The 27011-nt window shown below is 49.4% G+C and overlaps 1 protein-coding gene across 1 annotated transcript; it reads right to left on the bottom strand.

Moving 5' to 3' along the window:
* Nucleotides 1–317: 317 nt before the first annotated feature.
* On the bottom strand, nucleotides 318–26003 carry LOC101944371 (uncharacterized). The gene is made up of 4 exons (XM_065586496.1): nucleotides 25908–26003; nucleotides 16525–16656; nucleotides 6462–10365; nucleotides 318–2732 (listed from the first exon to the last, which is right to left on the bottom strand). The coding sequence occupies exons 2-3, from the start codon at nucleotides 16619–16621 to the stop codon at nucleotides 7340–7342; spliced, it is 3123 nt and encodes a 1040-aa protein (XP_065442568.1). The 5' UTR covers nucleotides 16622–16656; nucleotides 25908–26003; the 3' UTR covers nucleotides 318–2732; nucleotides 6462–7339.
* Between the last annotated feature and the right edge of the window lie 1008 nt (nucleotides 26004–27011).

Below are 27011 nucleotides of genomic sequence, written 5' to 3'. Positions count from 1 at the left end.
AACCACACTCTTTGTCGATAACACCTCACCAGACGCCTTCTCATACTTTTCTTTCAGTTGTGCATAGGTCTGTTTCTCTTTTTGTACTTTATATCCCCACTTGTACTTTTGATTGAAATGAACATTCCAGAAACATTTACCAGGGCAAACTGTGCAACATCCTGTTTTCCTATCTATAGCTGTACACCCGCGCTTACCACCATCATCAGGGATTCCACAGGGATAGTGACACGTATAGTGACACTGTTGTTAGCCAAATGGGCTCGTTTCCCCCCTGGAGCTGCCCAATTACCCCAAGGAGGCACGGGAGTCTAGAAGACGGCTTCAAGTTCTTTATTGATCAGTCAGCTGAGCGGGTGTCCCCCTCGACTCATGCCAGAGGGAGGAACACACCTTACAAGCACAACTGGGCTTCTTTTATACAGAGAGACAAACAACTTAGCGTGTCTAAATTCTGCTAACCTATGCATTGTTTAAATTCAGTTCTAGTAGTAATCAGGATACATCTGTTTAGCTTCCCGTCCTTCACATTCCTTTCCCAGGGTCCATCCAACCCCCTCCCCTTTTCCATATATCTTCTATACATCCTGTATACGTGCAGCTTCATGCATGGGAAACGACAGTGAGAACTGAGATAAGCATGTTTACTGGGATAACAAGCAGAAGCCGAGATAAACATGTTTTTCGGTTTTTGGGCCTAACAAGATTCCCCCCTAAAAAGCATTTTGAGAGCCTTATGGCCCCCAATCCTCAGCCTTCACCGGCTGGTATAGGGCCATCATTTGTTGGTGTATAATTTGATTAGCCATTCGTCGGACTAATGCAACTACACAGGGAGCAAAGCAAGCTAGGGTTAATAGGGTTATAATAAAGAGTACAAAGAGAAGAAGGCCTTCTCGGAGCCATCCCAGTTGCGGTAACCAGGACGTGAACCAGTCCATATTCCACCCACCCCATGTTTGGACCGGGACATGGGCTAGCTTCCTCATTTCTTTTGTTAGCTGTTTTACCACCTTTCCATTATTATCTATTTGTAAACAGCAATTAGATTAGTTTAATTTTGCACAGATTCCCCCTTCTTCTGCCAGCAAATAATCAAGAACTAGATGGTGCTGGTTGAGCACATTCCTCATCTGAGTGGACTGATCGGCCAAAAGATCAAGAGCTGCAGCCGTCTGATTAGTTATTATTTCTAAACTGGCTTGCAGCCTAATTATCCGATTCAAGTTGTAAATGGGCTCCCTTGCCCCTGAGATCCACTCATTAGGATTCCATGTAGCTGGACCATAAGGTTTTATAATTTTCTCAGGGGGCCACTCCTGAGCCCCCCATGTTTGGGAGCTTCCGGCAGTCAGGGTGGAATCCACGAACCGCCTTTCTCTAATTAAACCCTAATTCCCAATTTATTTCCCTGCATCTGGGGTAATAGAAAGAACAAGGGTCTTATATATCCAACATAACATATCCCAGACCAATTTGGAGGCAATCTTCAGTAGGCATAGGACCCGCAGATCCAATAATGGCCCTTTAGAGCCCAGGTTCCATTAGCAAAGGGGCCATTCCAGGTTTCCTCATTCTTATCGTCCTTTAGATGGTCAAAATATAAAGGATTACCTGGCCCTAAAGGTCCCCCTACCATTCCATTAGCTGAACTGCAATAATCACATCTCCACGCCCCAGCTCCTGCTTTCCAGACACAATCACAGCCTCATTTTGGCTGATTGGTGCTAGACCAGAATTGTTTAAAACCCCATACTCGAGTTCCATTCTTATTCTGCCATGCCCATTTGAAACCACTGTACCATGTGGTCCTTGCTAGTGGTATTGTCTACCTGGCAACTCGTGAATAGGGCGTCAAAGAACCCATCCTGTCCTACCGCCCTGCAACCTTCGGCCGTAGGGTAGTATTGTTTGGAGCATTTCACCCAACTATTATTGGTGAGCCTCACATGGGTCTGGTTCCATTGCCCCTGATATTTAGAGCAGTCATACAGACGACAATAAGGGTCCCAGCAATCAAACCCTGGGGATAGAGTCCAATCACACTTGCTTTCTCCCAAGTACACTCCCTCCCGCCTTGTCTGATTAAGGCAGAGAATACCCATTCCAGAAGAATACAGTCGCCAGGGGCTACTATCCTCAGTCCAAACCCCCGTTCCATCGTGGACTATACTCAAATTGCTGAGCCACCATTTGGGCTGTACCGGCTGGGCTACCCAAGGCCATTCATTTAATTCCCCTGGGCCTCCGCATACCCAACAGTTACTGAGGTTAATGGATTTTCCTATTGTCTCCCTCAGCTGTAAAAACCTATTTTCCCAACCATAATAGTGGTGGAAGCACATAAACAAAAATATTAACAATAATTTCATTATCTTTTTCTAAACAGTCCCTTTAGTCCGTCCAAGTACTGATACTCCCAGGTGGAGTCTTCACCTGTGCCACCCCGGGCGTCCGGAGCCGGGGCGGGCAGAGGGCTGGTGTCCTCTTCCGCTAGTTCAGTCTCCGGGTTAGGGTTCAGAAACCGCCTTACCCGCATATAGTGTGTCCATTTGTCACTCCCAAGAACTTTGACTGCAGCTTGGCTGATGAGCGAGACAGTGTGCGGGCCGTCCCACCGTGGTGTAAGGGGGTCACGCTTCCACTTCTTGACGAGGACCTGATCACCGATCTGGAACGGGTACACGGGCTGGTCCAAGGAAAGGGCCTGAAAAGGCACCGCGTCGATGCAGCTGTAACAAAACAGACTGCAACCCAGAGACCTGTTTCCATAAGGAGTCCTTCCCCATTTCCCAGTTTACATCCTCCCGGAACCCCGGGATAATGGTGAAAGCTTAAGACCCTTACGTGGGGCCCTTCGAATGCGGGTAAGGGCGAGTGGTAACGCATCAAGCCACTTTAAACTAGACTCTGTGCATAGTTTAGTGAGGGTATCCTTGAGAGTCCTATTCATTCTTTCCACCTGTCCCGTGCTTTGCGGCCTCCAGGGTGTATGCAACTTCCATTGTATACCGAGTGCCTGGGACACCTGTTGCAAGACTTCAATACAGTCATGAGTGGGGCTGGTCTCATAGGAAACCCAAGGGTCAGGCAATAGGGTAGCTAGGTTGAGGGAACTAACTGTTCTAAAGGTTAAGTTAGGGGCTAGCAAGGGCCCTACCTCATATCTGGTATGTCGACTGGGATTTAGATGCTTTTCCCCAGCGCCTGTCCCCAGTATTTGAGGCATCCCGTGGGGAACCACAACCTCAGTGTCCCCCCCCCAGGGTAAACTTTTCAGCCTCCTGTACAAGGAGAGCGGTTGCTGCAACGGCCCATAAGCAGGCAGGCCACCCCTTGGCGACAGGGTCCAAGACCTTCGAATAGTATCCAATGGGTCGCCAGGTTGGCCCTGACCTTTGGCACAGGACTCCAGCTGCCACCCCTCCTCTTTCATGAACGTATAGGGTGAATGGTTTCCGGGAATCTGTGAGGGCTAGAGCGGGAGGCTGAACCAAGCCTTCTTTAAGCTCTCGAAATGCTTTTTTCATTTCCCTGGTCCATTTCTAGTGGAGTAGACCTTCTTTAGTCAAAGACTCATATAGTGGTCTGGCTTTTCCCCCATAGTCAGGGATCCAGAGTCGACAGAAGCCAGTCAATCCCAGAAAAGCCCTTAATTCTCGGGGGTGCCGGGGTTAAGGGCTGTTAAGTATAACCTGGATTCTTTTTTTTTTTACCCAAACTGCGACTCCCTTGGCAGAGGTGGTATCCAAGGAAGGTGACCTGCTGCTTAACCAACTGAGCTTTTTCCTTTGATACTTTATATCCCTGTACCCCAAGGTGATTGAGGAGCTCTACAGTTTGCTCCTTGCAGACTGTCTCTGTTTCAGTACTCAAGAGCAGATCATCGCAGCACTGAACTATGTTACATGAAGGGTGTTTAGCCAGGAATGGGGTGAGGTCCCTTTTTAACTGGCTGCCAAAAATCTCGGGTGCACAGGTAAGTCCTTGTGGGACAACGGTCCAAAGTTATTGAGCTTTGTAGTGGGTATCTGGGTCCTCCCACTCAAAGGCAAACAGTCTCTGCTATTAACTTGTTAATTTGTCTTAGGTCCTGGACCAACCGATACTGCCCATTAGGCTTAGGCACCCCCATTATTGGAGTATTGTATGGGGACGTGTCTTCCTTTAACCACCCGCACTGCAAAAACTTTTGAATCAGGGGTTTTAACCCGATCCGAGTGGTTAGCTTAAGGGGGTATTGTCGAATTCGGACTGGGCTGCTTCCCTCCTTAAGGGAAATATGCACTGGTGTAGTATTCCTGGCTCGGGCCACACCTCCTTCCTCCGCCCAGACCTTGGGATTTACCCCCGGCAGCTGGCTTCCATCACTTCCCTTACATTCCAGGGAGTGATCTCTAGCATTTATGAGAGCCATCTGGTAATTAGAGGCTTGTTGCTTAGGGATTCTGACTTCCATTGTCCCATTATCGAATGAGATCTCTGCCTGCAATTTAGTGAGGATATCTCGTCCGAGCAGCGCTATGGGGCAGGAAGGACTGCAAACAAACTGATGGGAAATTTGATGGTCCCCTATTTTTACTAGGAGAGGCAGAGTTTTTTCCAAAGCTGTAGTTTGTCCCTCTATCCCCTGGACTATGGCACGTCCCCGAGCTCTATCTCGGGGAGCCTTATTAAGGGGGAGCAAACTAAGAGTGGCCCCAGTATCAATAAGGGCTTCAATTGGGCGGCCCTCCACTTTAATTTTTACTGTGGGATCCAGGCTGGCAGCTTGTGCTGTCAGGAGGGGCCGCTGGGTTCCCCGACTCCCCTATGGGGAAGACTTCTCCCCTGAATGTCCTGTACTGTTGTAGAGGATAGGAAGGGACGGGGTTTTATCTTAGAATCATAGAATCATAGAATCATAGAATATCAGAGTTGGAAGGGACCTCAAGAGGTCATCTAGTCCAACCCCCTGCTCAAAGCAGGACCAATTCCCAGCTAAATCATCCCAGCCAGGGCTTTGTCAAGCCGGGCCTTAAAAACCTCCAAGGAAGGAGACTCCACCACCTCCCTAGGTAACGCATTCCAGTGTTTCACCACCCTCCTAGTGAAATAGTTTTTCCTGATATCCAACCTGGACCTCCCCCACCGCAACTTGAGACCATTGCTCCTTGTTCTGTCATCTGCCACCACTGAGAACAGCCGAGCTCCATCCTCTTTGGAACCCCCCTTAAGGTAGTTGAAGGCTGCTATCAAATCCCCCCTCATTCTTCTCTTCTGGAGACTAAACAATCCCAGTTCTCTCAGCCTCTCCTCATAAGTCATGTGCTCCAGACCCCTAATCATTTACGTTCCTTTCCCATGGCCTGTCACCGGGGGCATTCATTCTTCCAGTGCCCCTCTTTCCTACAGATAGCGCACTTATTTCGACCCAGGCAGGGGCCCCGCCCCTTCCCCGGTGGCCCTGGCCGTCCCTTAACTTTGTCCCCCCTTTCTTCATATCCTTTCCTTTGGGCCATGGCTAAAACGTGGGCCCCTTTCTTCCGAGAACGGGGGATTCTGTTGCTTCCAATTATATAGATCACTAGTGGTAAAGGGAACATATACCATAGTGAGATTACCCTCAGGGGCAGAGGGAATCACAGCCCGCAGACAAGATTTCTTAACAGGGAAACAGGGTTTCCTAACAGGGGCACGGGCCATTAAGGTTTTAATAGTTTGTGATCTACATTTCTGCAACCATGGGGGATGATTGGCCACAAGGTCCTGCCAAATATCTATATAGGGATATTGGTCCCAATGCCCATCCCAGGTCACAATGCTATGTACTGCTTGTACAACCCCTGGTTTGAGCGTCCCTCCCTCGGGCCATTCCACCCCGAATGTCATCCATTCAAGAGTACAGAATTTTACAAGCTTGTCTTTACATAATACAATTCCATAATTAGCCTGGCGTCTAAACGCCTTCCAGTTATCCAGCATACATCCCAGGGGTGTCCAGGAGAAGGTGCTTTGTCCGGACCCCATTATGCTTTACCCAGAGTTTTCCGAGACAGAGATATCAAGAGGGGGAAGAGGTATAGATCTAGTTCTAACTCAGATATCCGCTGGGTCACGAGGTTCGGCTGACCCCCCTTGCAATCAAGATATCCTGGTCACCGGGTTTCCCCTCGCAGGAGTCTTGGGGCGGCTGAAGTCAGCTTAAGCCTCAGACGTGTCAGCGGCACTCATTCATCTTTCACACAGATCCTTTAATCAGTTACAATCTCGGTTTCCAACACACCATTAAGAGGAGAAACAAGATTACCCTTCCTATAAACAAGAGTAATCCCTGAGGTTGCTCCAAGTCCCAATAATTGTTAAAAACGGCTCATGGACTTGTGGAGTTAGTTACGTTACTCATTGGCCGTTATTTGCTTACCCTTTAACCAAAAACACAACAACAAGACATTTACAAAGCTATAATAATGTTAACATACCTTCCCGTATACAGGCTGCCTAGGGGATTTCCACTGTCCAACCCACACCTCGGGGGCGTTATTCCTCAAACCCAGGAGGTAAACGCACTTACCGCCCGAAGTGGCCGCGTCCGGCAGTCAGACTTCCCCTCCTTCTGAAGCCGTCTTGCTTCCGTGTCCTTCAGAGTTCTCTTCAGAGAGGACGCAGCCGCCCCGGCCGATTGTGACGATCCGAGGCCCGAGCAAAGCAACAGCTCGAGGTGGCCACTCCTCGGAATCGCCCTCGGCCGTCGGTCAGTGCCCTCTACAGGGAGAGAAGTCCCTTCGTGGTCGCCATTTGTTAGCCAAATGGGCTCGTTTCCCCCCTGGAGCTGCCCAATTACCCCAAGGAGGCACGGGAGTCTAGAAGACGGCTTCAAGTTCTTTATTGATCAGTCAGCTGAGCGGGTGTCCCCCTCGACTCATGCCAGAGGGAGGAACACACCTTACAAGCACAACTGGGCTTCTTTTATACAGAGAGACAAACAACTTAGCGTGTCTAAATTCTGCTAACCTATGCATTGTTTAAATTCAGTTCTAGTAGTAATCAGGATACATCTGTTTAGCTTCCCGTCCTTCACATTCCTTTCCCAGGGTCCGTCCAACCCCCTCCCCTTTTCCATATATCTTCTATACATCCTGTATACGTGCAGCTTCATGCATGGGAAACGACAGTGAGAACTGAGATAAGCATGTTTACTGGGATAACAAGCAGAAGCCGAGATAAACATGTTTTTCGGTTTTTGGGCCTAACACTGTTGGCAGTTTGTTATATAGACACCCGTACCAGAGATGTCCTCCTGCACTGGCACTGTTTTCTCTACCTCATACTCAAAGTCTTTATTGGCCTCCATATCACCCTAACGCTGTTCCAGAGCTTCCTGTGTCTTTCTCAGTTCTTCTAGCTTCACCAGACCGGCTTTGATTTGTGGCTGCAGCCCTTCCACAGCCATCTCCAGCTCCTTCCGCTCTCTGAGAACTTCCTGCGTTAAAGTTAAACTTCTGGTTTCTAATTTAACTAAGGATTCAAAAAATGTCTTCATGCTCATGGCTCCCATTTTCCAGAACATTTCATCAAAATTAAAACTGCCCTCGTCAGCTCCAGCATTGCTGACAAAGAGTGCAGCGTTATTGAATTTGAAATGAATAGGGTTGCCCTTAGCATCTCTAGCACAAGGGACATCAGCTGCATTAATGGCCTCTAGAACAGGGGGTGTCTGTCCATCGGCGAAGGTGATCAGGATTTGTATATTGTCTTTTATATCCTTCCCAAAGATAGAGAGCACAGAGTCAAACACGTACTTCTGGGCATGTGTCAAACGAGCTAGTGAGGCCTGAACTACGACGCAGACGGCGTCTATGTGATCAATGGCCCCTCGGGTGGAGAAAAACTCTCGAATCTGCCTTGTTATCGCTTTGTCTTGCTCTATCCCTCTGGGGTCGCCAAATCCCGGGGTGTCTATTATAGTCAGGGAGTAGGGGACTTTGAAGCCCTTTTTGTGGTTAACTTCATAGGCTGTCACTTCAGATGTCTGGCTCTCAGCTTGACTTCTCTTTGCAGTCTCATGGATTAGTTTGAATCGGAATTCATCTTTCCACTGCACACCCAGGATATAGTTGATCATCCCATTGATGAGTGTAGTTTTTCCTGACCCAGTTTCTCCCATCACCATAATGACTTTGTTAGGGATCTGTAGGTTCTCTTTTCCCAGTCTATATTTTAGATATATTGCATGAGAATCGAACACCGCCTTCTCTATTGCAAGTGCATAAACTGAGGGCTGCCCTTTTTCTATCAGAGTGCTCTTCTGGAAGAAATCTTGAGCTAGGGTCCTTAATTCTTCTCCTGATGTGGAAATTGATACCTCCTTACCTGGGTGACTCACAGTCCCGTCTGCACACACAGCCGACACCCGGAATCTGTAGGGCGTCTGAGGCCTCAGTCCATCAATGGTACAGAACTCTGTTCTCTTTCCTGTCCTTCGTTCCGGCCATTTGTCCTTCCCCTCATGACTTTCACCTCCAGCTTCCTCTTTATATTCCACCTTATACTCCCTTATACTGACTCCATCTCCAATGACACTTGGACTCTCCCAGGTGAGGGCGATGGCTGATGATTCTACAGTAGCTTTTTCTGGCTTTCCAGGAGGGCTGGTAGGAAGCGTCTTCACAGGATCACTCAGGTCACTGCTCTCGCTGAGCCCTGGTTTGCTCACTGCAGCGTATTGGAACTGGTACTCGGTGTTTGGATGTAGCCCCATTACTGTGAAGGTCTCTTGTTTATCATTTGTATCCACGGCCGTCCAGTTCTCCTGCCCTACAATTCTGTACTCCACCCGATAGCAAGATATCTCCTTTCTCCCAAAGGCTGCTGGTTTAAACGTGAGCTGCACATGGTCATGTCTGACTCCATCTATCAGGAGAGAAAGAGGTTTCAATGGAGGTTCATAGTTAGTGCTGACCAGGTCTCCATTTTCATAGAGGTAAATTGAAGCTCCAGGATTGTCCTCATCTGGGACAGAGGCCACAATGAATTGAGTTTTCCCATTAGATTTATTGACACGGGCAAAGTCTGAAATGGATTTTGCAGATTTTCGGGCTTTTTGGTTTCTCTCTTTGTATTCAAACCACAGTTTGGATTTCTCGCTGACAGAACTGGCTGATGCAGGATCTTGGGTATTCTTCATAAGCTGGGTCTGAAGGCAGAGTTTTAAATCTGATAAATATGGTTCCTCTTCATGTAATGAAGTGAACATAAAGGCGACGACAAAGTCATTCATAGGGTCAAGTACTATTTCATCCAGTTTATTCTGGGAGGACACCACTTCCACATCCTTTAGGGCAGAAAGATAGGAATTAACGAAATTCATTTCTCGTTCCTTTTTATCCAGAAATTCATTAAGTTGCTGGGTATTGAACGGTGATTGGTTTTTGTAGGTTAAAATGTCCACCAGGGCCCCTTCCTCTTTTCCACCTCCACGGATGGAGGGTAAGAGTCCTGCTAGCTGTTTCTGGAAAGTCTGTCTGTGTTGCTTACACAGATCTCTGAATTGCTGGACTTTACTCTTGATTTCAGGGAAGGTTGAGGCAATTGGATTCTTCACCGCGTCATTACATCGCATGTCTAATTCTGTCAGTTGCTCCAGGGAGGTTTGAACATCAAAGATCAGTTCTGTGCTGATCTCACGGACCAGCTGAGCAGCTCTGGAATCCAGCTTGGTCAGCGGATACAGCCAGACTCTCACCGGTACGGCCTTCTCCCCGCTGGCACCCAGCAGCTTGGGGAGGGTGGAGTATGTTTTCATGGCATCTTGGTAAGTAACTGGATTGTTCTCAAGAGCAAAATCACCATAAAACTTACAACTAAATTTTTCAGCTTGTGCTTTTTCCGTGTCATCCATTTTGAGAGCTCCTTCCCCCTCTATGGAAACCAGGGGTATCTTTTTAATTGCAATCTGGAGGTTTCCCTGTATCTCTTGTATGTTCTCAGATGAGGAAACTTCCCGATCAAACACAAAGAAAGCCTGCGCCCCGTACAGCACAGCAGTGATCACATGGGTGGCTGTGCCTTGGTCAAACACATCAGGGTAAGAGATATTATGGCGACCTATATGACTCATAGTCAGCTGCCTAAAGTGTGTTGTAGTTGAGTACTGGAGAGAAACACGGGCTTGATGTTTTGATGTCTTGGTATCACTTAAATATTCGGCGGATCCGTTCACTTCCACCAGGCCAGACAGGAAACTGGCCTTCAGCGATGCTGTGACATTGAGGGCAGAGGCCTTGTCTTCAATGGTGTCAGATGCAATAATCTGAAATTCAGTCTTGGATTGTGGTTTTGCATCTACATCATTTCGAAGTGTCTCCAGGTCCCATAAAGTGATGCCTAGAATAGTACAGACAGACACATGGTATATGGCAGAGGGAATAAGAAACTTTTCTGTTCTGTAACTGCAAGACATTTTCTAAAAATAAGCTGTGTCTTGTGCCTGAACAAAGTGACTGATCCGGTCACAGGCTTCACTCATTGTGTCTGTGTGTGAGAATAAAAATAGATTAACCCCATACATTTAAAAGTATCAGAGGGGTAGCCGTGTTAGTCTGGATCTGTAAAAAGCAACAGAGGGTCCTGTGGCACCTTACAGACTAACAGACATATTGGAGCATAAGCTTTCGTGGGCCTGATGAAGTGGGCATTCACCCACGAAAGCTCATGCTCCAATACGTCTGTTAGTCTATAAGGTGCCACTGGATTCTTTGTTGCTTTTTACATTTAAAAGTTTAACATAAACACACAAACCATAACTCTGCAAAGCTGTGATTAAAATGACATTTTTACTGTAGCCTGCTGCACCTAGGGCAGTTTCAGCAGCTGATAACGAGATTGTTACGTGTACATGCAGTTATCATCCAAGTGGACCCCAAAGCACGTAACAGATTGTACTAGCTCCTTCTCCAGTACAATATCTATACACCTAAATTAAACAAATCTTTTACATTAGGAAAGTGAAGGTTGCAAAGCCCAACAGTCAAAAGTTAGGAAATGCCATAATTAAGGTTTCCATGCAGCCTTAATTCAGCCACCTTGTGTTTATGCATTCTGACCCAGTCTTTAATTACATGATTAAATAGTGTCTGTTCCACAGAACTCCTCATTCACTGCACAGTTGGAATGGTTCTCACTGGAATGGTTCTGATTCAGTATTTCTTTTTATACTTCTCATTCAATGTGTGGCCCCAGGTCTTATTCACTGTGCACCATTCAAACCCTGAACTGAATACGGAATTGTTAATTTCCTCCTGGGTGTCCATCACCATAATATCTAAGTGCTTCAACAACATTAAGACACTTCTCTTCACAACACCCCTGTGAGGCAGAGAGGTGTTAATATCCCTATTTTACAGGTAAGGAACTGAAGGGTTAAAATCCATGTGCATGTTATATAACAACCTGGTATATGAATTATGCCAGCTCTTTTCCAGACCCAAAGTCCAGAGTTTGGTCTGGAGACCAGAGGCCCAGCAAATAGTGATCAGCTAAGAGAAAGCTGGGGTAAACAAGACAACATTGCCTTTGCTAAGATCTGCTTGGTCAGTAGAAATGCCAGATGTTGAAGCAATAACTGAATAATTACGTTTCATCCAATGTTTCAAATTGAACAAAGGATCCCTGTTCCTATTGTGTTTCTCCTGAAGGGAAAACAGTCTTCCCACAGATCCAACCTTGAGTTTATGAAATATTGGCACATGTCATTATAATGATATGGCATCCTTCCACCTCCCTTCCAAGGGACCAATGCGCTGCCTTAAGACATAAAGGAGACAACCTCTATTTCCATATGCTTTCACAGTTTCTTCGCTTTATCCCCTAGACATGTACCTGTCGGACAATCAAAGGAGTTGCTCCATTCCTCTGGACCCCAAATCAGAATTCAACATATATATTTTATACTAATAACATTTTATCAAAGTATTAATCAAATGTTAACTTGCTAACTTGAGACCATGGGCGGAGACATTATGTAACCTTTTAACCATTGGCTATTGCGCTATCTTGTCTTGCTGCAAAACCTATCCCGGGGTGTGGAACTGCCTACCCCGTCACTTTCCCCCACCCATGGAAAATCTATATATTCTATTGTAATCAATTGATTGACAGTGTCTCTGAGCCTAATAAGCCAGGTGACACTCCGCCAGCCCTGTGTGTAATAAACCCCTATGCTCTGACCTCTACACGGTGTGGATTTATGTCCTTCAGGAACCAAGGCACAGAGAGTAAGGACATAATTGTCGAAAACATCCACTAATTTGGGTGCCCAAATTGAGAAGCCCAGGGCCTGATTTTTTTTTAGAGCCTTTAGCAGTTTTATAGCACTCTGTATGTTTCAGAGCTGTAACTGAAGTCAATGGGAGTTGCAGTGAGCACTCAGCACTTCTGCAAATCTGACCAGCTACTAGAGGGGAAAGAGAGACACGTCTTCCAGTGGGATTTGCAGCTATTTGCTGTGCTGGGGCAGTGGAGTCTTCTCCCCAAGAGTTGTGGGGCAGGGATCCCTGCCCTGCCCCTTCCGCCTGAGGACCCACTGCCGGCCAAGCTGGAAGCCAGAGCAGGCCAGGAGCCGCAGACCCTCTACCTGCCTGCGGGGTGGAGGGGCTGAGAGCAGCCCCCAGCCTGTGTCCCCGACCCACGAGGCCCCCCACCCAGGGCAGGTGGTTGGTTCGTGGCTCCCCACACCTGCCCACGTGGCTCTTACACCAACTCGGCTCTGGCTGGGGGACGGGGCCTTGGAGTCGCAGCCTGACCATGGTAAGAACCACGCGTCCGGGCTGCTGTGAGGAGCCACATATGTCCAGTGATCAAACACAAAATGGGAGAGAGCCAAGAAGTGCAACATTCAGGCTCTGTCCTTCCTCCACATTGACTGTGATTCCCCACAAGCACTTCCTGACCGTGGGGTTCTCTAAGTTCCCATACATCAGGGGTCGGCAACCTTTCAGAAGTGCTGTGCTGAGTCTTCAGTTATTCACTCTGATTTAAGGTTTCGTGCGCCAGTCATACATTTTAACGTTTTCAGAAGGTCTCTTTCTATAAGTCTGTAATATAGAACTAAACTATTGTTGTATGTAAAGTAAATAAGGTTTTTAAAATGTTTAAGAAGCTTCATTTAAAATTCAATTAAAATGCAGAGCCCCCCGGACCGGTGGCCAGGACCCGGGCAGTGTGAGTGCCACTGAAAATCAGCTCGCGTGCCGCCTTCGGCACACGTGCCATAGGTTGCCTACCCCTGCCGTACATTGTCATGCTGTGGCGCCCCCTGGTGGGAAGCTATCTGCCATAACACTCTCTCCCCCACCAGGGCTGACCTCTGCTACCCTGGTCCCTGTCTTGTGCCCTGTCTCCAGTCTGTCCGGTGACAGTGTCCACCCCACAGCTCCTGGTTCCTTTCCTTTCCCCTTCTGGGTCACGTCTCAGTCTCCTCCTGGCTCAATCTGTCTCTGCCTGACCTGCCCCGCTTGGCTTCTGGCTCATTCTGTCACCTCCCCGCTCCATTCTCATTACTGTTCTGACGCTGATTTTCGGTGGGACCTTGGATCAATCACGTAACGTCTAAAAGTCGCTTGGCCCGGCTGTGGCGGTGGGATGACATTTACGCGTTCCTAGGGCTGTTTGAGACCTGTCTTAATAACGTTTCTATCGTGCAAAGTATTTTTGTAGTGACACAGGCTCCGGTTTCCTCCGGGCCCTGGGGGTGCTCAACCCTCTTGCTCCGCCCCAGCTCTGCCCCCTCTACCTCTTCTCCCAAGCCCCCACCTGTGCCCCGCCTCTTCCCGCCCCTGCTCCGCCCCTCCCACCCAGTTCTGTCCCCTCCCCCAAGCGTGCCCAATCCCCACTCCTCCCCTCCCCACCAGCGCCTCCTGCATGCTGTGGAACAGCTGATTGCGGCAGGCGGGAGCTGCTGGGAGGGAGAGGGACGAGTTGATTGGCGGAGCCGCCAGCGGATGGGAGGTGCTGGGGGAAAGGGGGAGCTGGTTGCTGGTGGGTGCTAAGCACCCACTAATTTTTTTCTGTGGGTGCTCGAGCCCTGGAGCACCCACGGAGTCAGTGCCTAGGGAAAATGATAAAGCAGGGGTAGGACAGAACGTGGGGTCCTGGTTACCAGGCCCACACTTAGTTCACCCAGACCCACTTGCCGCACAAGGATGTTACTGACTTGCTAAGGCAGGTAGCTGTGCTGTATGCACCTTACGGCCTCTGCTGAGTTTCTAGTGACTTCAGCAACCACATTAAAGCCCAAATCCCAGGCCTGAAAGTTAGAAGGATCAAGACAGTTCCACTGCACAGGGACCGCAGCCCACAGAGACAAGTTTCCGTGGAAGGCCAATGGCTTCTCTAGCTGAACTGTTGGCAGTGGTACTTAGATGAGGGTGAGGGGGTAAGAAATCAGGCCTGTCATGGAAAGTTAGCTTCACCCTGACGATGCTACTGCTCTTGCTCACCCCAGTGCAAACTGAAGTCACTAGAATTATTCCTGATTGAAACCAATGAAATGGAAAAGAGAGTTTAGAATCATAGAATCATAGAATATCAGGGTTGGAAGGGACCTCAAGAGGTCATCTAGTCCAACCCCCTGCTCAAAGCAGGACCATTCCCAACTAAATCATCCCAGCCAGGGCTTTGTCAAGCCTGACCTTAAAAACCTCCAAGGAAGGAGACTCCACCACCTCCCTAGGTAACCCATTCCAGTGCTTCACCACCCTCCTAGTGAAATAGTGTTTCCTAATATCCAACCTGGACCTCCCCCACTGCAACTTGAGACCATTGCTCCTTGTTCTGTCATCTGCCACCACTGAGAACAGCCGAGCTCCATCCTCTTTGGAACCCCCCTTCAGGTAGTTGAAGGCTGCTATCAAATCCCCCCTCATTCTTCTCTTCTGAAGACTAAACAATCCCAGTTCCCTCAGCCTCTCCTCATAAGTCATGTGCTCCAGACCCCTAATCATTTTGACACGACTGTCTCTCCACAGCACTTCACGTGACCTTAGCCAGAAAGCCAGAAATAACACCATGAGCAGAAATTAATTCCTGGCAATGGGGAAACCTCCTTTTGCATGGACTTTACATCACTGCTCTATTAATGTAAATACTTTGCAAGTACAGCAACAGGCCTGTTATGCGTTTCAGTGGGGACACTGAGCAAAGCACATGCTGTGTGCGCACCAAGAGAAGAGTTTGCTCTCTTGCCGTGCTGGCTCTGTGCAGTGGCTGAAACTCAGTAGTTAGGGATGGTCCTAAGTGTCAAATTGAACTCTTGGGTCCATGTGGAGTGGGAGCCGCCCAGGGCCTTTGACTGCAGTTCCACGTGGGAGCGGAGATGCTGGATGTTTGTTCAGCCGCACTAGTGACACCTGTCGTGCCAAAGGGAGCTCTGCTAATGGCTCGGCCTGTGAGGAACTGGGGAGGAGGCGGCACATGGCCAGGCATAGGGCAGAGCCAGCGCCCGGCTGGAGGTTCCAGTGGTGCACGTCGGGTGGGAGAGCTCCTCAGGGGATGGGGGGACTGGAGAAGAGTCAGGGAGAAAGTGGCTGCCTGGCATCAGAGTCTAACTCAAGCTGACTTTAGTCAAACACAAGTTCCTGGGCTCAATACAGGGGCAACAGGATGAAAGTTAAGGGTCTGTGATTTACAGGGCTCATCTGATGGTCCCTTCTGGGCTTAATATCTGTGAATCTGTGAGAAGAGTCAGACTCTTATTCCCCTCAACTGAGCCACCGAGACATTTGCGATCTCCCAATATTAGTCTCCTTTTGTGCACAGAGCAGCTGTTGGGTGGCTGGAGCTGGGGTGGCCTCAAGATAGACGGGGAGTGGCCAGTTAAGAGTCCGTCCTGAGACAGGTTATAACTGGGTGCAAAAAAGCATTTAAAAAGTTCCTGGAGGACAGGTCCATCAATGGCTATTAGGCAAGATGGGCAGGGATCCAACCCCAGGCTCTGGGTGTCCCTAAACCTCTGACTGCCAGAACCTGGGACTGGACGACAAGGGATGGATCACTCGATCACCTGTTCTGTTCATTCCCTCTGGGGCACCTGGCATTGGCCACTGTCCGTAGACAGGACACTGGGCTGGATGGACCTTTGGTCTGACCCAGTCTGGCCGTTCTTATGTTCTTATGAGGCTGAGGGGCTATTTAGAGTCTCTTGGTTGGTGGGTGGGGATGTGAGAGGGCAGTTACCCTGAGAAAAGATCCGGAGAAAATAAACCTTCCCAACTAGGCACTGGATAGTTTCTTTTAATCAGGCACCTGAGATGTTTTAGTTCTGTATGACCCAAACCAATGGCAGCAGGTCACCAGCCCAATGCACGTACCTCCTGCCCCATCCAGTTACTTCAGCCCGGACCCTGGGGGAATGTGCTGGGCCATTTCCATAATAACCATAACCAGGCCACTCACGGCGCACTTGGCTCATTCTCAGGTGTGAAGTGGTTTGGACTGTGACCCTTTCCTCTTTCACTCCTGCATTCAGGGCTACAGCTGGGGAATTACCTGGGATGAGGGCGTCTTTGCGGCAGTCGTACAGCATCCCCAGCTGGAACGGGCGGCCCAGAGCCGGCAGCTCAATGGTGTCAGCTGACCCGGCCATGGTTTAACGTCCAAACACTTTCCTCTGTGTCTCACCTGCAAGAAATAACTCGTGTTACACTGACGTCCTCCAGGGGGCAGCAGATTCAAATGCTTTTCCTTGGCTGCGGACTTCACACCTCTCCAACCAAAAAGCAACAAAGAGTCCTGTGGCACCTTCAAGACTAACAGATGTATTGGAGCGTATTCACCCACGAAAGCTTATGCTCCAATACATCTGTTAGTCTTAAACGTGCCACAGGACTCTCTGTTGCTTTTTACAGATCCAGAGTAACACGGCTACCCCTCTGATACTCTCCGACCAGGTGAGTTGGGTTCATCACACTGGAAGTGTGAGATTGTGAGCATGGATCTGTGTCAATTCCTGACACACACTCAGGTGCAACATACTGAGGCCCCTGAAACTGATCCTAGCTACTTCTAGAGCTGGTCAGGAATCTTCTATCTGATTTATCTTTTAAATTTAGACAGTAAATGTCGCTTCTGGAAAATTGAAACTTTCTGCAAGAAAAATTGATTGTTCTGAACAGAAACATTGCAGACTGTTGGATCCAGTCTAAATGTTTCGTTTTGGGTCAGTTTGACGTTAGTCTGTGTCCACCTGAGCTGCTCCAGTGCCTCATGGGGATTGTTGTTTTGGTGTCTCATGCCTCCATTTTCCCCTATGGGCTGAACTCCCTGGCTGGACTACATCTCCCATCATACACTGCGATCTCCCCTGACTGAATAGCCCCGGTGCACCAAGGGAGATGTAGTTTGCTGGGAAGCCTGGCCCATAGGGGAAAGGGGGGGCAGGAGGCACCCAAACTACAGCTTCTGGGAGACACCACAGCAGTGAGGGCGGGTGCAGTTCAGTGTCGAGCTGAGCTGAAAAAAAATTTCAATTTGGTCCAACAAACCTAAAAGAAACATTTTGAGCTGGGAATGTTCTAAGTGAAAAATTTTGATATTTTGACTTTGTCCTGATTCAAGATGAAATCAAAAGTCAGAATATTAGAATTTCCATCCTCGGAAAGTCCAAATTTTGATCATCTCTACTTATCAGTTGCTGAAGAGCTACAGATCTCTCATGTATAGGGGTCATGTAAGCTGGGGGTGGGGGTTGTGCTGCATCTCTAGGGCCTGTGGGGATTGTGTAAATGGGAAGGGGGGCTACATCTCTGTGATCTGGGGGTGCAAGTGGGGGCCCAGTGAGCTAAATTTCACATTTTAGTCCTAGTTGCATACAAAACAGCCTTAGAGTTCTGAAACTTTGCATACACCTTAATTTTAGGATGCTCTATCTCAGAAAACCCTTGATCTTTTTGTCTCTAATTTTAGTTCCAGATTCTGCCCAAACTCCTAATCTGGCCTGAAAAATTTCAAGATGATCTGCCTTTCCTTTGGGGATTTAGAAGGGCTGCAAAAATCAGCTTTAAAGAAAAATTTAGCAGCAATTTTAACTACGTCTCCATAATTCACTGTACAAAATCTGTAATGCAGAGTCAAGGTTGCCCAGCAATGTCTCATCCCCTTCCAGAACACTTAATGCAGCTGATATTTAAAGCTTTGAAAACCAGGCAATAAAGAGTTACGTTATACACCAGCCCCACCCTACAACCTTTTAACTCTGCCCCTGTGGGGCTATGCTGTAAGTATCCTTCAATCAGGGCTGCCCCATTGTGACGTTATTGACATAAACTGGGACCGTATAGATCATTGTTGCAACCAAGGTCCTGTAGTGGCACCAAATCTTGTATAAAGGGGGTCAAATGGGGTGTCTAGGACAAGGTTATGGTTTACTGGTTATGATTATGCTGTCTATATGTGTGTATCAGTTTTGTAGTCGAAGTTATGAATATTGGCTCTAGACTGTCTGTATGGCAAACTTATGCTATGCTTCTGGGTGACATCCCAGACAAGCTGAGATTAGCTCTGCCTAGCCTGCTTGATGGCCCATTAAGGACCATCAGCTATACAATGGACCCATTGAGAGAAGGCAGATACGCCTTGTACCTCAGCAAAGTATGCAGGGACTGGCCCATGTGACTCCAAACTCCATTTTGCTGTAATTTTCCACAGTAAGAACAAAGAGGTGTTCTTACACCTGGAAAAGACTATATAAGGCTGATGCCTGATCTCCATCTGGTCTTCAATCCTGCTTCATACCTCTGGAGGAACTTTGCTACAAGCTGAAGCTCTGAACAAAGGACTGAGGACCCATCCCAGCGGGGGATGTATTCCAGAGACTTGATTTCGCTGCTGCAAGCCTGAACCAAGAACTTTGCCATTACTGTATGTAATTGATCCCATTTAACCAGTTCTAACTCTCATCTCTATCTTTTTCCTTTTATGAATAAACCTTTAGATTTTAGATTCTGAAGGATTGGCAACAGCGTGATTTGTGGGTAAGATCTGATTTGTATATTGACCTGGGTCTGGGGCTTGGTCCTTTGGGATCAGGAGAACCTTTTTCTTTTACTGGGGTATTGGTTTTCATAACCATTTGTCCCCATAACGAGTGGCACTGGTGGGAATACTGGGAAACTGGAGTGTCTAAGGAGATTGCTTGTGAGACTTGCGGTTAGCCAGTGGGGTGAGACCGAAGTTGTCCTAGTCTGGCTGGTTTGGTTTGCCTTAGAGGTGGAAAAACCCCCAGCCTTGGGCTGTAACTGCCCTGTTTGAGCAATTTGTCCTGAGTTGGCACTCTCAGTTGGGTTCCGCCAGAACCGCATTGTCACACCCATAATAAGCAAACATGAGGAATGACTAGCAAAAAGGGCCATTTTATGTGGTGAGTTTTGTCCCACAGAGTTTTATTCCCTCCGTCAGCTGATGCACGTCCACTGCCCTTTGCTGTGCAAGGGTAAGTGTGGTTGGTGCAGGGATCCTTTGCAGCAGGTTGCCACCATCGCTTGTCTGTGCTAGCAGAGAAACACCGTAGTCTGTTTTTCCTGTGTGGAATTGTAGCAGACAGGACAGAGTACTGCAGGGCAGGGGAAAGTGCAGGTGATGTTCCAGGGGGACGTTTAAGGACAGGAGTCATGGGTGGTAACATCTGGCCATTCTGGGTTGGTTGGTATGGAGTAGACAGTGTGGCTGAGTATAGGCCAGGTGTCTCCAGCCAGTGTTCATTAGGCCTCCCCTAAAAGGGACTTTTCCTTAGTGTGGACACTGTCTGACAGTTTCTTCTACTGTCCCCATGTGCTGCATCCCTGCAGCACTCCCTACCATCTGGAAGGATGGCGTGTCCTGCTGTCTGTCGGGTGGGCTGGGACATCACTCAAAGAAGGCCGAGTGACGGTTGGGGGGTGGGGCTGGTGTAGACCGTAACTCCGTATTTCCCCATTTTTAGAGGTTTAAGTATGGGTGCACTGGACACTCTGGAAAGGCAGTACGTTTCCCTTGCTTTTTGAGGAAGGGATGGTAGTGAGGGGGCATGACTGGGTAGTACGTGTGGAGAGGCACGAGGGGGCTTGCTGAGAACACTCCCCTGCCCCTCGGTGACAAGCTCTGTCCTCCTCCCAACCCCTCCATGCCTCTGGTAGGGCTGGAAGGCCCCGAGGAGGTGGGAAGATGGTGACTGATGGGCTGGGGGCTGGAGCAGGGCCACGCCCAGGTCGGAGCAGCAGCTGGGTGCAGGGCTGTGGCCGGATGCAGAGTCCAGCTGGGCCAGGGGCCACGGGTGGAGTCTGGGGCTGAAGCTGGGGCCATGGCTGGGGGGTGGGGCCAGAGCAGAGCTGGGGGCAGAGCGGGGCTGGGTGGCACTCCCTCCCTGTCCCCCGGGGGGGCTGGCCTGAGCCCTGCCATGACCCCCCGAACATGCCTCAGCACCCCCCGCGGGGGACACGCCCCACAGTTTGGGGACCTCTGCTGTAGCTCATCACCCAAGCTCGAGCCACCCTGGAGATGGAACTTTCAGAACCCTGGTTCCCCAAAGGGGAAGTGGGGGCTGGGCACTAGCGGAGTGGAAATCTGACGGCCGGCTATCCGCTGGGGTGCATTAGTACAGGGGTTCTCAACCTTCTCAGACTGCTGTACTCCTGTCGGGCGTCTGGAGCCCAAGTCCCGCCACCAAGGCTCAAGCATGTAACTTAGCTTTGCAGGGTGGGGACTTGGGACAATTACCCTGCTTGCCACCCCCTAATGCCATCCTTGCACTTGTGACCCCCCTAAACCCATCCTGCGACCCCCTGCCCCTCCTCTCCGTGTGGGACTAGCTTGCTGCTTCCCTGAGCCCTGCCTGCCCCCCCCCCCCCGCATGTTCCTCCATACCCCACTTTTTTGCAATTGTCCCATTTGCTCTTGCCAACTGATAACGCTGATCAGCTTGCAAAAGCAAACAAGCCAAATGCCCACTTTTGCCAAAAAAAGTCAGGATGGCCAGGACAGGGCTTAGGAAAGGGACTGTCCCCGCCAAAATGGGACGTATGGTCACCCTAATCCCTGTTCGTGCAAAATGGAGTTATAAGAACTGTAAAAATTTTTGATATCACAGACGTTTAAGGCAACTGAGTGTGCAGGGGGATTTTAGAGCACTTTGAAAAACCAGCTGTCACACACTAAGGGAGTCTCAACTTTATCTACAGTGCAGCTACTTCCCCACTTAAATCTTGGTTCATCTGCTGCCCCCTTTACCATGTGTCACAGGGTCCAGACGCCCCAAGGGCAGAACAGGGGGGGTCTGAACCCCAAAGAATAAACAATTGAATCAACTGATTGCGTACAATGCTATTGTGTTTGATAATGCTGAGCGAGGTCTTTCCTGAAAGCTTGTGATGTTCTAAACTTACTGGTCACTGTGCGAGATGGATCCAGACCGCGGTTAGGGATTTATGTATCGTGTTTGCAGAGAGCTGGTTCCTAAAGCTTCACCTCCCCGTCCCAGCAGGGTGTGGCCAGCCAGGGGGGAGGAGCTGCCTCCCCAGCCAGACAAGACTGACCCAGCACCTCGCATTGTACAACCCCGGGAGAGACAAATGATGGGTTTCTAGTGTGCAAACGGTGTGGGGTGTGTCCCAAAGTGAACTGAGAACTGGGGGGCTGGTTTCAGGCCTTTGGGGTGAGGAACCAGAGGGGAAAAGTCCCCAGGTCTGGTAGTGAAGAACTCGGGGTAGGCAGATTTGGGGAGGCTTGGGACTGGAAGGGCTGGTGGGGTCACCCTGCAGCGATAACGAGGCTGCTGGAAGCCAGGGTGAGACCTTTATGCCTGTGGGTGGCTCCTGGTGCCAGGGCTCCGAGCCAGAGCCGCACGGCATTAAGGCCCCCACGGTCCCAGGGCAGGTGGTGACAGACCCCCTGACTGCTCTGGGATCCCCAGAACGTGTCACCGCGGTATCAGAGTGCTTCGCATCCAGACTCCTGCTGTGTCTTGTCACTGTTCCCTGTATAACATCAGTACACTGCACTGCTACAGACTAGGGACCGAATGGCTAGGTAGCAGTTCTGCTGAAAAGGACCTAGGGGTCACAGTGGACGAGAAGCTGGATATGAGTCAACAGTGTGCTCTTGTTGCCAAGAAGGCTAACGGCATTTTGGGCTGTATAAGTAGGGGCATTGCCAGCAGATCGAGGAGCGTGATCGTTCCCTTTTATTCGACATTGGTGAGGCCTCATCTGGAATACTGTGTCCAGTTTTGGGCCCCACACTACAAGAAGGATGTGGAAAAATTGGAAAGAGTCCAGCGGAGGGCAACAAAAATGATTAGGGGTCTGGAGCATATGACTTATGAGGAGAGGCTGAGAGAACTGGGATTGTTTAGTCTCCAGATGTGAAGAATGAGGGTGGATTTGATAGCAGCCTTCAACTACCTGAAGGGGGGTTCCAAAGAGGATGGAGCTCGGCTGTTCTCAGTGGTGGCAGATGACAGAACAAGGAGCAATGGTCTCAAGTTGCGGTGGGGGAAGTCCAGGTTGGATATCAGGAAAAACTATTTCACTAGGAGGGTGGTGAAACACTGGAATGCGTTACCTAGGGAGGTGGTGGAGTCTCCTTCCTTGGAGGTTTTTAAGGCCCGGCTTGACAAAGCCCTGGCTGGGATGATTTAGCTGGGAATTGGTCCTGCTTTGAGCAGGGGGTTGGACTAGATGACCTCTTGAGGTCCCTTCCAACTCTGATAGTCTATGATTCTATGATTCTAAGTTTCTACAAATTAACCCTCTCTTTGCCACCCTGTCAGCTACAGCCCTTGGCGGGATTCATCCCAGCGCTGGCACTGCGGCTGGTGCAGGGGGGTGGCTCGTACCCTCAGGGCTGTCTTAACTTGTGCCCTGCTTCAGTGGTTCCTCTGGGCCATTGCAGAGATGTAAGAACACCCCTGTCATGTCTCCTCCAACCCCTGGCGCTCCCCAGAACACCCCTGACACCTCTCTGTGCTGGGGTCTTGGAGAGGGGGCCCAGGGGCTCTCTGGGGTGGGGGTTTTATCCGAGTGACTGTACATTATACGGCACCTTTGAACCTGGTCCTTTGTCCATCTCCCAACTAGTGTATCGAAATCTCCAGCATCCCTGATTCACCTCCTTCCCCTCCAGTCTGTCACCAATGCTGCTGCGAAAGTCACCTCCCTCTGCTTCCTCTCCAGGCACATTCTCTCCTCCTCAGTTCCCCTCACTGACTTCTGCTCTGTTACCACATCCAATCCAAGCGCTGTGGGCTGAGCCCCATTGCCCTGCACCGTGTCACTCACCCCAACGCAAAGGGGATGTAAAGCACTGGCCAGTGGAATGAAAGTGCTTCACCCCCCAGTGTGCACTGGTGTAATTCACTTCACAAAGTGCCGGGCGACAGGAAATCAGAGCCAGTGAGTGAAACCAGCGTGTTCTATGTATTGTCCCCCTGTAACCTGCTTCCTTGGGTTCATCTCTCGCTCTCGCTCTGTGGCTCTGGCTCTCTGCGTTCTCTCAGTGCCCAGTCCTACGTTTCACCTCTCCTCAGACAGCTCCTCCGGATCTCACCCCCAGACCAGGTACGAATCCTGCTGCTCCTGCCTCCACAATGTCTGTAAGATCCAACCTTTCCTCTCCAGCCTGACCGCTAAACCTCTTGTCCTCCCGGATCATCTCTGACTAGGGTGACCAGACAGCAAGTGTGAAAAATCGGGACAGAGGGTGGGGGGTAATAGGAGCCTATATAAGAAAAAGACCCCAAAATCAGGACTGTCCCTATAAAATCGGGACATCTGATCACCCTATCTCTGACTGCAACCTCCCCCTCTCTGGCCTCCCCAATACCCACAATACCTGCTTTCATAGGCGACTATATAGTGGGTGCTCAGCACCCAATGGCAGCCCGGTGGATCAGCACCTCTCCGTTCCCCCCCAGCACCTCCTGCCCACCAGCAGCCCCAGTGATCGGCTCCTTCCACTCCCCCCCAGCGCCTTCCACAATCAGCTGTTCCCTGGCATGCAGGAGGTGCTGGGGGGAGGGGGAGAAGCAGGGGCAGGAAGAGGTGGGGGAGGGGCGGAACGGGGGCAGAAAGAGGTGGGGTGGGGGCTTGGGAAAGGGTTGGAGTGGGTGTGGAGCCTGGGGCCGAGCGGGGGTCAAGCCACCAACCTTCTTGGTGAAAACTGAAACAAATAAATCATTAAGCACCTCTGCCATTTCCACATTTTCTGTTATTGTCTTACGCCCTCACTGAGTAATGGGCCTACTCTGTCCTTGGTCTTCCTCTTGCTTCTCATGTATTTGTAGAATGTTTTCTTGTTTCCTTTTATGTCTCCAGCTAGTTTGATCTTGTTTTGGGCCTTGGCTTTTCTAATTTTGTCCCTACATACATGTGTTATTTGTTTATGTAGTAAGTAAAGGCCCTGAGGCCTGAACTAAAGTAATGGTCAAGACTTTGCTAGCATAAAAGCAAAGTTAAGCTGTGAGCAAGAGGCAGGCCCTGCTCACAGAAGCTGGCAAGGAAAGGGCTGATGTTGCAGAAATACATATTCATTTAGCATAGTTACAGTATAAACATGGTACCAAGACATACCATACCAGAACATTCCACAGATAACATGGAACAGGCCGACCCATCCCAATGACAGGGGCAAAAGGGTGAAATGATGGATAGAGTTGTTTTGATCGAACCAACAGGTACAAGGTGCGAGGTGGCACCTCACTGCATAGAGGGGTTGTACCTTGCTACGTAGAGGGGTTGCACCTCAATACGTCAGGAGTGATGTGTAACTTGTTTGTACCTGTGTATAAGAATGTATCCCTGGGGTGGTGTCTTTGTCCGGCCACGGGTGCAGTGGAAAGTCCCGCCACTGAGCCGGGTCCTTGCCAAGAGGCACTTTTTTCGTAGTATGCCCTGAATGAGGCTCAGAAACCTACAGGGAACTGCAATTGTGTCCGAGATCGCAATAAACCTGGCCAAGGGGCCTTTGTATCTTAGTAGACTCTGTGGTTATTGGGGATTCTCGTCGGGTCTGCTGTGTCAGCTATCTGCGCAGAGCTGGGACAGCACACAGAGGGAACACACGCACACAGCCGAGTGATATCAACAGGAGAAAGCAGAAGCACCACACCGGTAGCCTCTCACAACAGTTTATATTCATCCTTTGTAATTTGACCGAGTTTCCACTTTTTGTAGGACTCTTCTTTGAGTTTTAGATCATTGAAGATCTCCTGGATAAGCCAGGGTGGTCTCTTGCCAGACTCCCTATCTTTTCTATGCAGTGGGATAGTTTGCTCTTGTGCCCTTAATAATGTTTCTTTGAAAAACTGCCAACTGTCTTCAGTTGTTTTTCCCCCAGACTTGCTTCCCATAGGATCTTACCTACCAACTCCCTGAGTTTGCTAAAGTCTGCCTTCTTGAAATCCATTGTCTTTATTGTGATGTTCTCCCTCCTACCATTCCTTAGAAGCATGAATTCTATCATTTCATGGTTGCTTTCACCCAAGCTGCCTTTCACTTTCAAATTCTCAACCAGTTCCTCCCTATTTGTCAAAATCAAATCTAGAACAGCCTCCCCCCTGGTAGCTTTCTCCACTTTCTGAAATAAATAATTGTCTCCAATACATTCCAAGAACTTGTTGGATAATCTGGGCCCTGCTGTGTTATTTTCCCAACACATGTCTGGGGAGTTGAAGTCCTCCATCACCACCAAGTCCTGTGCTTTGGGTTATTTTGTTAGTTGTTTAAAAAAAGCCTCATCCACCTCTTCTTCCTGGTTTGGTGGTCCAGAACTTTGGGGCTGTAAAAATACCAATTGCTACTATTGACAAACAACTGATGAGAATTTTCAGTGCATTCACAACTGTTACAAGCCCCTCTTTCAAATGTTGTACCCAAGTTTCAAACACACAGACAACACTGTACCTTGGGGCTGCTAATTCAGCTCGGAGACCCACTGTGTATTCTTCCTTCAGAGTCCGCTGGTCCCTGCGGCCTATACGCCGTCCGCTGGAGCCGTGGGGTTTTCACAGAAAAGTTGAACTTTTATATGGTTTCATCTATTTATAATCCAGTTTCGGATTCTATCTTACACAGTTAAACTGTTTTTATTTAACGTTCTATAGTTGCTTAGTCAGTGAACTCCATTTACAGGAAAACAGCTTGTTTACCAGAGTTGTTTTCTCAGATCAGCAGTTCTCAGAAAATGAGAAGCCATGAGACAACCTGGCAAGTGGAGCTCTGTTCATGGTTACTCCCTGTCTGGGTGTGTGGGGTGACCTGAAGTACTCGGCGCTCTCTGGTACCCAGCTTCACCTGTCCCTCAAGGTGACCCTCTGGGAGGAATTTTGAGCTCAGGGCATTGCCTTGTCATAGCCTGACTCTTACATCTGCTGTACCTGGTGGAGAGGTGTGCTCGGTACACAGTGAAGTGAGAGTATCTGAGGCTATAGAGACCCACAGCGATGTTGCATTTGAAGCTTATTCTCTTCTTCATGGGCCACATTCCCTCCTTTGTTCTCTTTCCCTGTGTATGAGGCAAGTACAGTGACTGGGACTCTTGAGTGGGCACCTGAGATACAGGGATAGGGACAGGAAAGTGGTGTCAGGACACTAGGAACAACCAACATGGCCTCCCTCCAGGGGAGAGGCTGCCACAGATTCAAGGCCTATAGCAGGCATGGCCACACTGACTGGCCCTCTGAGCCACATATGACAATCTTCAGAAGTTCAGGATCCAGGGCACACCTGCCGGGGGTTGGGGCTCGGAGCTTCAGCCCCACTCCTGCTGAAGCCCTGAGCCCCTGCAGGTGCGCCCTGCTGGGAAGAAGCCCCGAGACTCTCCTCCCTGCTGGGCAGAAGCCCCTACTCCACCACCCTGCTTGAAGGCAGCGGTCCTGAGCTCTCCCTCCTACCCCAGGGTCTGGTAGGTAGAGAACGGGGATGTGTGTGTCTGCGAGCCGCACTGAAATGGTAAAAGAGCCGCGTGTGGCTCACGAGCCACAGTTTGGCCACCCCGGCCTATAGACG

Source organism: Chrysemys picta, chromosome 2 (assembly GCF_011386835.1).
Source record: "Chrysemys picta bellii isolate R12L10 chromosome 2, ASM1138683v2, whole genome shotgun sequence".
In the NCBI taxonomy this organism is placed as follows: Eukaryota; Metazoa; Chordata; order Testudines; family Emydidae; genus Chrysemys; species Chrysemys picta.
The sequence above is the reverse complement of the archived record's forward strand: the minus strand, read 5'-3'. Positions and strand labels throughout refer to the sequence as shown.

Coding starts and splice junctions, on each gene's coding strand:
- LOC101944371 (XM_065586496.1), bottom strand. CDS start 16,621: ATGGCCGGGTCAGCTGACACCATTGAGCTGCCGGCTCTGGGCCGCCCG. Junction 10,366..16,524: donor CAAAGACGCCCTCATCCCAG/GTAATTCCCCAG, acceptor GTACTATTCTAG/GCATCACTTTATGGGACCTG.